The sequence below is a fragment of the Apaloderma vittatum genome, unplaced genomic scaffold (genome assembly GCF_000703405.1).
Source record: "Apaloderma vittatum isolate BGI_N311 unplaced genomic scaffold, ASM70340v1 scaffold14575, whole genome shotgun sequence".
Lineage (NCBI taxonomy): Eukaryota > Metazoa > Chordata > Aves > Trogoniformes > Trogonidae > Apaloderma > Apaloderma vittatum.
In genome coordinates this window covers 1-9445 of record NW_009715564.1, presented here as the reverse complement: position 1 = coordinate 9445, position 9445 = coordinate 1, and the positions used below count along the sequence as shown (strand labels likewise).

The 9445-nt window shown below is 37.2% G+C and overlaps 1 protein-coding gene across 1 annotated transcript; it reads left to right on the top strand.

The window, feature by feature from the left end:
• Nucleotides 1-1965: 1965 nt before the first annotated feature.
• Nucleotides 1966-8271, top strand: USP42 (ubiquitin specific peptidase 42; the record flags this gene model as incomplete). Its single annotated transcript, XM_009869202.1, has 11 exons — nucleotides 1966-2194; nucleotides 2974-3174; nucleotides 4401-4508; nucleotides 4650-4752; nucleotides 4920-4987; nucleotides 5151-5221; nucleotides 5760-5842; nucleotides 6753-6864; nucleotides 7247-7387; nucleotides 7583-7683; nucleotides 8133-8271. Coding segments are annotated over exons 1-11 (1356 nt in total), but the record flags the coding sequence as incomplete, so codon positions are not given.
• Between the last annotated feature and the right edge of the window lie 1174 nt (nucleotides 8272-9445).

The following is a 9445-nucleotide window of genomic DNA, read 5'->3' as shown; positions in this document are numbered from 1 at the left end:
CGTGGCCGGGTTGGTTTAATTTTTATTTTTCCGCTGAAAGTTTCCTCTTTTTTTTCCCCCGTTGTAGTTGCTTCCAGTAGCGTTGCAGGGTGGAAGCGTGGCTTGTAGCTGGGGGATGTGAACGTGTCCGCTCCTCCTGCCTGTGCTACACCCGCTCTCCATTGCTCCTCATTTCTACCTCCGGATTTATTTGTGTGTTTACGTTATCTTTTTACAGCCCCTGCTGAAGATGTTTGCTTTGTAAGGAGCTCGGCGTGTGATCACTACTCCCCGGTTAAGCGCAGTTTGTGAATGGGATCTTGTAGGGCGTCTTCCCGAGCTGTGATTTATTGTGTGCAAAGTGGAGCCCAAATATAAATATTTAGGTCCAAGTCATAACTGATGTGTCTTGTGATGAGACTGCTGGAAAAAAATCTAAACGACACTGATGCAAAACTCCAAGTGGGAGGGAAGCAACTGGTTTATCTGTTTTGCTTCTCAGTGGTGCACTAGGAACAGTCTATTATGACATCGGCACAGGAAAATAAGGCTCCGTATACGTGACAATGTAGATTTGTGTTCAGCAGTAGTGTAGGAACAGAATCTGTATTTACGTTGAACAGTGGGAAAGGAAAAAACCTAAGTGTTCATAGTTATTGTACTTCTTTGTTAAAGAGGTGTCCAAATTAAGAATTATGTTGACATATCCTGAAGAAGTGGTGGAGCTGATTTCTTCTTACTGGCACTGGTATTTACTGTTGTATAATGCTTACCTCATTAGTCGATATAATGCTCGAGCTTTTTTGTGATGATATTCTTCTTTTCCCCTTTCACTGTAGTCTTGATTCTGGTTTTTGCCCTGCAAATATGCCTCAAATATGTTGTTGAAACCCTTTTCCCTTTCACTTGGAAAAAGGAGGTGGCACTGGTGTCTTCAACTTGAAGACTGGATCTTATCTGAAAATCCCTGAGCTCACGAATTGTCATCTTAGTCTTCCACGTGGACAAGGATGTCTTCATCTCTCAGTAAAATGAGAGGGAAATTTCCACTCAGAAATGGAAAAGCTGTATAGAGTGGATTTAAAATTGAAAATTTGAAGGGAAAAATATCTAATTAAAGGCTTTGCACGTAATTTGTCTTTAGTGGGACTAGAAGTTCTCTAATTTACTGTGCTTTGTTTAATCTACCTCAATTTTTACAAATAGCAATCAAATTGTGCCATAAATCTGAAACTGTTTTATGCTTTGTTCCCTCAGTTCAGTATTACAAAGCAGCTTATACTTTAAAGACTCAATTAAGTTTATAGTTTCCCTAAACTTAAAAAGGGCCTTAAGTGCTATGGTAAGATAGTAACAAAATTTTAGTTTAAAAAAATGATAATTGATCAGGTCAGCGGCTTACTAGGCAGACACAATTACGTATATTTAAAGAGTTATTGAAATCTGATCAGCATTTTAAAAATATTTAATACCAATTATTGCTTTTGTCCTTGAGGTCTGAGGCTTTGTTTTTCTTTCTTTTACGCTCAGGATTTCCTTTCTATAACTTAGATTCCTCTGTTATTTTGCCAGGGGAAAATGTACAACTTTACATTAGCAGAATTGAAAAAGATGCTTTTTGGTTGATGGTAAGAGTTGTAGATGCGATGGATGCAGAATATCATAAGTACTGCTGCCAAAATTCTATCCAAACAAATATTTCTTGGAGAGGCAGAAGAAACCCTGGAGGAAATTAATTTACAAGTGTTTTCTTGCCCTCCTTTCCCAAGATTTTTGAGCTATATCCCATTCCCTGTGTCTCAGAGGTGTGTGGTTCCCAGGAGGTTTGGGTTTTTTCATTCTGTTGGGGTTTTTTTATTATTATTATCAGCTATTTAGTTTGTCAAGTTATTTCTTTGAGACTAAATGACTCTTGTGTTCATGCTGGAATGCTTCTTGACACTCTTATGTCAACTAGAACTTTTGCCTCTGTTCCAGATATGAACAATGACCATAGTTAACAAGCCAAAATCTTCAAAATCAAAAAAATCGTCATCAAGACGGTCTGACAAATCTAAGAAACCCCGTACTAAAAAAATGACGTCACGGACCGCAAATTTGGGCCAGGTACCACCGGCAGAAGATCCAAACAACGTCTCTGTGGACAAGGGACCTGGAGGTGCTATTTACTGTAGATCATCTCAAAAATCTAAGCCTTTTGCCCAAAGAGATCTAGGTAAGCGTGTCCTCCCCTCTTTTTCTTATATACAAAACAGAAGTAGGATGTGGAGTTCTTACTTGTTGCACAGCTATTGAGTGGGACTAGGACAAGTAGAGAATTCAGCAGCAGGCTTCAATTTTGGCAATCCTTTAAGGCAACTGAAGAGACTGGTGTGGCAAAACCTAGTTTTATCTATTTGCAATCTATTTGTAACTTAGTTTTGGGTCTATTTATAATCAATTATGCGGAGCTTTTTATAATATGCTGTTCTAGGTCTTTTCTGTTATGCAGAGAAAAGTACATTTTACAATTGCTATTCATGGCTTCCGTTATTCACAAGTCTTTGCATGATAACACTGCTCAGGAAGAGACCTAATATCTGTAGGATTACCTTCTGTGCTAGTTACCTGCCTATTTTTCTGTCATAGTTCTTATTGCCATTCAATTACAACCGTAAGCTTGTGGTTTAAGTTATAATAAGGAAAAAAAACCCACAATAACTGAATTAATTATCAGATTAAAGACTATAGATTGAAAGGAACCTGGCAAAAGTTACTAAAATTAGAGTGGTAGTTTGTCTTGCATTAAAAGAATTAAAAGACGAGAATAAACTGTTGTCCAAAACAGTGTCTTGACCAGCAAATTAAACTGGCAGTTTTAAAGCTGTATGTCATATATTTCTGTGGTTTGGAGAATAGCTGTTTCTTCTGGTTGCTTCTGCAGGATGCTAGTTTTTAAATATCCCTTTTAAACGAAAACTAATACATCTCTTTTAAAATAAAACTTTCTTGCAGTTGTTAATGATGGAATTGCCCCACCACAGAGGATTCTCTTTCCACCTGAGAAAATTTGTATGGATTGGCAACAAAGACTAAGTGTTGGAGCTGGGCTGCTGAATGTCGGCAACACGTGTTTCATTAATTCCACTCTACAGTGTTTGACATATACACCTCCTCTTGCGAATTACATGCTTTCTCTTGAACACACCAAGTCATGTGAGTACTTTTTAACATCATTATAAATCCGCTGGACAGCTCTGAAGGTGAAAGAACAACTGTGACGAAAACTCTTAGTTGTCCTATTTTTATCTGTAGAACCTGGCTTTGAAGATGATCTTAAAGGCCTTTTCCAACCCAAATGATTCTGTGATTCTATAATGATATTAACGGGAGGCTCAGGATAGCATATAAAGTGCATTTATTCATGTAATGCACTGTGGTGAAACTGTAAGGAAAAAAAAAAAGATAATTTCTTGCTTCAAGTGAATAATGAAGTGCATTGTAAAGTAAGGCATTTGATGAACATTTGGCATTTGAGTTTCCTGCTGGCAGAAGAAGGATAAAATTTAGGGTGCTGGCATCATAGATTCTCCATCTTTGCAGCCTCGATACCATAATGCACTAATACTGTGGTAAATGGTATGTTCACTGTTGACCCATTAACAAAACCCCAGCACCCTAGAAAGCACTATGAGCTAATCGCTTATGAATTCAGACAGAAATTCGTGTGGGACTACTAAAATTGAGACCGATTTTATTCTGAATAAAAGTTTGTATTTTTTAAACCCTTGAATTTGTATTTTTTGAATTTATTTAAGCCTAGGAGCCTCTTCTTGTATTCACAGATCTGTATTTTTACAAAGGCACCTGTATGCTTTCTAGTCTGGTATTTTAGTATTTATTCCTAGAAATTTAAGCATGTTTTCTTACCATATATAAAAATGATTTCAGTTAAGAATCCTGTTGAAAAAAGGAGGGCAGAAATACTAATACATAAGCTACTTTAATCTTTCATTTCTCCCAGAGGATTCTTAGCTCTGGGTCATGTAGCTCACCTAAGAGCAGTGTGCTGAAAATAACACACATTCTCTCTTAGTGCTGTATCATCAATGTCAATATTGTTTCCTCATATATTCTGTAGTCTGTGGAGTTCACATTCCTGTCAGCCTGAAAAAAAATAATAAAAGACGTTGCAATAATTACTTAGATTTCTCATCAGAAAATGCACTTTAATGCAGACTTAACCTTTTTTATTCTACACAGTTCTGTGTAATAAAATGCCACAACTCTTTTGGGATATTGACACCATAGGAGAAGATAATGTAATATGTAGACATAGTACCTTTAACTTAAAGGTTATTGGTTTTTTAGGGTGGTTGGGCTTTTTTTTGTAGCAATGTGTCCTTGACTAGACTGGGCTGTTTTCTTCTTTCACTCTTCAGGTAATGAACAAGGCTTCTGTATGATGTGTGCGTTGCAAACTCACATTAACCAAGTCCTGTGTTCTAATAGTGCCATCAAACCTACATCTGTTATCAATGGCGTTAAAAGTAAGTAATTTGGGTTTATTTTTGATATTTTTTTCAGAGAAAAAATAAATTATATGTATATAATTGATACTTTAAAGAAGCGATTTTAGAAATGTGAGTTTTATTTCATTTTACATATGAGATAACCTTCTTATTTTCCAGGAATAGGAAAAAATTTCCGTTTTGGCAGTCAAGAGGATGCCCATGAGTTCTTATGCTTCACTGTTGATGCTTTGCAGAAAGCTTGCCTGAATGGAAGCAATAAGTAAGCATAAACAAATTAACTTTTAAAAGTTATCTATCCTATCTTACATCTTTATTTACTATCATAAATTAAAATCTGTGTCCTTGGTTTTTGTAAAATGAAAACCTGTTTGAAGAGTTAACTCTGCCTCTTACATCTTCTGAGGTCTGATTCTAATTTATTTCCAGATTGGACAGATCTTCTCAAGCCACCACACTTATTTCTCAAATATTTGGAGGATATCTAAGATCCCGAGGTACTTTTTAAAAATCATACTGTCCTTTGAACTGGTTTGTGTCTTTTTTTCTGTCTGTAGTAAAGGAGTTTGTAGTTTGACTAAAGTGATATGTATTACTAATTTAAATTTGCACAGTTAGTCTCCTTCACATATTATTAAGCATTTGTATTTTTGATTCCAGTAAAGTGTTTGAACTGCAAAGCAGTTTCGGATACGTATGAGCCGTTCTTTGACATTACTTTGGATATAAAGGTAAGATATTTTGTGAATGTGGGTTGAGAAGTATAAAAACTTGTAGAGCTTTCTAAAATACAGTCATTTGACTTAAAAACATACTCTTAAAACAAAAGAGTTTAGTGGTGGATGGGAGTGGATTGGACTTTGTTCTTCTGTGGAAGGTGTGTGGAAGGTTCTGTAAAGGGTCTCCATGTTTGCATTGGATTTAAGCTGGAAAAATAATAATTCTGTCTACACAATGATACTGTCATGCTTCTCGATTATTCTACTTCAATATACATCTGTTATTAGACTGATGGGTTTGGTTGTTCTCATTACTGATGCCAAAGCATAGCATAGATGCTGTCTATAGCACTGCAAAATTTATTTATTTTGAAGTAGAATCATTTTCAAATGAGGTAACTCTGTTTCTGCCTCCGTCGCCACAGTCTTTGCTGGTTCACAGTACGTCACCTAAGTATGGACTAGCAAGGTTCTCTAACAAAAACTACTAGTAAGTGTTTGAAATTTTGCATTTCCAGTGATTTAATGCTCTATTTTCTTACTTATCTAGGCAGTTACATCTGTCACCAGAGCTCTAGAACAATTTGTGAAACCAGAACAACTGGACGGTGAAAATAGCTATAAATGTAGCAAGTAAGAATATTGCTATTTTTATCTTAATACAAGATACAATTTTAATGTATTGCATAAGTTATCTTTTGGCTTCGGTTAGAAATAAGATGAGACACATCTCTCTTGTTCTTTCATTTGGTTTTGTTTATACATCTGATACACTGAAATCATGTAAGTCTTGGAAAATAATATATTTGTTTCTAAGTGAGTAATTTTTGCATTTCTGTTTGAGTATTTGGAAACATAAGAATTGTGGCCATTAGCTCGCATTGGACTTTTATTCCTGGTGTTGTCTATTCTGGGGCCTGTCAGCCTTTTTAAGTATGAATTTGCACACTGAAATACTCATACGGCCAGAAGTGAAAAGTCGTGTTCCACAAGTAGTGGTGAGCTGAAGCACCAAGCCATGGGCAATGGTTTGGGGCAGGAGGTGACACCAGCTTCCTGAAAGTCCTGCTGTTTGCCGTGAAGGAAAGTGAGGTTGGGTCTCAGTGAAAGTGAACACACTGAGTGATAATTAACACTGGCAACCTGTGTGGGCTCGTTGAACAATGTCTTGCATGGTTCTCAAATTGTAAAACCTGGGGACTACTGTTGTCGGAGAGCAGCTGTCCTAAACTTTAGTGGAAGTGCATGGAGTTGAGAAGGTTTACATTTTTGGTGCAACGAAGATGTGTTCAGATGTTTGTTTGGCTATCAGAAGATAACATTGTAAATCCCTTATTCTTTGTTCTGTAGAGCTGTCCTCTTATATCCTGCTATCTTCTGTTAACAAACCTGAAATGCAGTGTATGGATTTATGAAAAGAAAAAACATTGTGCAAGTAAATATCATTCAAATAGCATAAGCATGTGTGAGAGCTGAAAACTTGTTTGACTTTTGGGAGGGAAAAGAATATACTGTTAAACATTCATCTGTGCTTCTTTGTAAGGTGTAAGAAGATGGTTCCTGCATCAAAGAGGTACACGATACATCGTTCTTCCAACGTTCTCACAGTATCACTGAAAAGATTTGCAAATTTTACAGGTGGAAAAATCAATAAGGTATATTGACAACTTAATGCACTTTTATCTTCTTGGAATGGGAAATTTCCCAAAGATGAATATTTATTTTAAAGTTGTTAATGTTTGGAGGAAATAATTACAGACTAATAACTGTAGCCTAAGAAAAGTCAATACAACTATGGCTTTTTCTTTCTTTTTTAATAAAGTTCCTGCCTTAAGAACATACTTTACTCTTAAAGAGCTAATTCTGTAGAAAACAGTTCCCTGCAAGTGAGATGTTGTTCATGAGACTAGGTACTTGTAAATGAATCAAAAAATCACGTTCATATAATGCTAGTCTGTATTTTTAGAAGTGTTTTTCTCAGACTATTTTATGAAGTATTTCAGGGTAATTTTTTCAATCTTTTTGGTCTGTGCTTAGGATGTAAAATATCCTGAATATTTGGATCTTCGAGCATATATGTCTCAGTCGATTGGAGAACCTCTCATCTATGCTTTATATGCTGTTCTTGTACATAACGGTTTCAACAGTAACGCAGGACACTATATCTGCTTCATAAAGGTAAATACCAGCTTGCTTTCCGATAGGGTAAAATCTGTGCTGACAAATTAAAATGTTGCTGGTAACCACTATTTTTAGGGGAAAAGGTTGAGTTAATATGTTTTGTTTGGTATGTTTTGTTCTGTAGTGTTCTATCTGTGATGACATTTGGAAAGCGTGCAATTCATCTAAAGATATCATTGGCTTTCTTTGCAGGCTGGTAATGGACTTTGGTATCGAATGAATGATGAGACAGTAGAGCCTTCTGATATCAAAAGTGTTCTTGATCAGCAAGCCTATGTACTTTTTTATATCAGGTAGTGACAAATACTAAATGTGTTCAGAATGTATTTACTTACCTGTTATATTTTTCTTCAAGTGTTTTGCTTTCTGTCCTAGGAAAAGATTACTATTTGTATAGTTGAGTTCCGTCTAACCTGAAATTCCCCATGCCATTTATTATCTTTCATTGCTTGTCCTTAAACTGCTGCACTTGTGTGTACATTGATACATCTGATCTCCGTAGCTGGCTAATTTAGAGGAGAGGAGAAATTAAGGCCATAGAAGGTGTAAGGATGAGTTATTGCTCTGAAAAGGATATTAATTGTAGGAAGACCATTATCTAATGTTCAGTTTGTTGTCTTGGTTAACTCGTCAGTGTATGTCTTCTGTGTCGTATGAACTGTTCCTATAAAATTATAGGATGGGGTTTAATGCAAGAATGGGCTGAAAAACTCTAAACTAAGATCACTGCTCTTTTCCCAAGGCGTTATGATTTGACACTTGGAGAACGTGCTTTTTACTTGCCAGCACCGTCTTATCCCCGTTCATTCCTTGGTCAGCGAGGGGCTAATAGTAAGCAGCCTGGATTTATGGGACCACGACTTCCTCCTCATATGATTAAGGTAATTTGAAGGGGACAGATAACAGCATCAAACTGATAGTGGGGTTTGGGGTGGGGTTTGGTTTTTTTTTTAACATCTGAGTTTTATTTTCCCTCCCATACTACAGCTTTCTTCACAGCCCTCATGCTACAGGCAGAATTATTCAAACTGTGGCTAAGCCTAAATGGTGCAGACATGCTGCTTTATCACTTTCTATTTCCAAGCCATCTTTATAAAGAACTGAGAGTTGTGTTGTGCTCTTGAGACAATTTAAGCAGTCTAATGCTTAAATTATTTTTTTTTAAAAGAGTAAAGATTTCCCCCCCCCTTCAGTGTCACTTTAGCTGAGGCTAAATGTGAAAGTGAAAACTGATGGGACTCATAGAACGTTCTTTAAACTAGCTGTGAAGGCGGAAGGAGTTACAACCAGATCAAATGAAAACGACCCTGGGATACACATAGTGACATCAGAAGCAGAGTCACTACCACAGACGAAGTACAATTGTACTTTATTGGAGGCTCCAGGGGCCCAACTCAAATGCCTTTATATGAATGACTGCAGCTTGGGCAATAAACAAGAGGAGCTGGAGATGCTTGTGCTACAGACCACCCAATCAGGAGGACCAGGTGGACGAGGCCCTTCATAGGCAGATAGGAGTTGCTGCTCATTCACAAGCCCTGGTCTTTATGGGGGATTTTAATCACCCCGACATCAGTTGGAAAAACAACACAGCAGGGAACAAGCAATCCAGGAGATTCCTGGAATGCACTGATGATAACTTCCTTATCCAAGTGATAGAGGAACCAACGAGGAGAGGTTTCATGTTAGACCTCATTCTCATCAATAGGGAAGGTCTGGTGGGTAATGTTGAACTCATGGGTAGCCTTGGCTGCAGTGACCATGAGATGGTGGAGTTTGAGATCCTAAGGGAGAAGTTCAGCAAGCTTGATATCCTTGATTTCAGAAGAGCTGACTTTGGCCTCTTCAGGAACCTCCTTGGTAGTGTGCCGTGGGATAAAGCCCTGGAGGGACTGGGAGCCCAAGAAAGCTGGTTGACTTTCAAGGACCATCTCCTCCAAGCTCAAAGGCATTGCATCCCTAGACGGAGGAAATAACACAAAAACACCAGGAGATCTATATGGATAAACAGAGAACTCCTGGATAAAATCAAATACAAAAGGGGAACACTCAAAG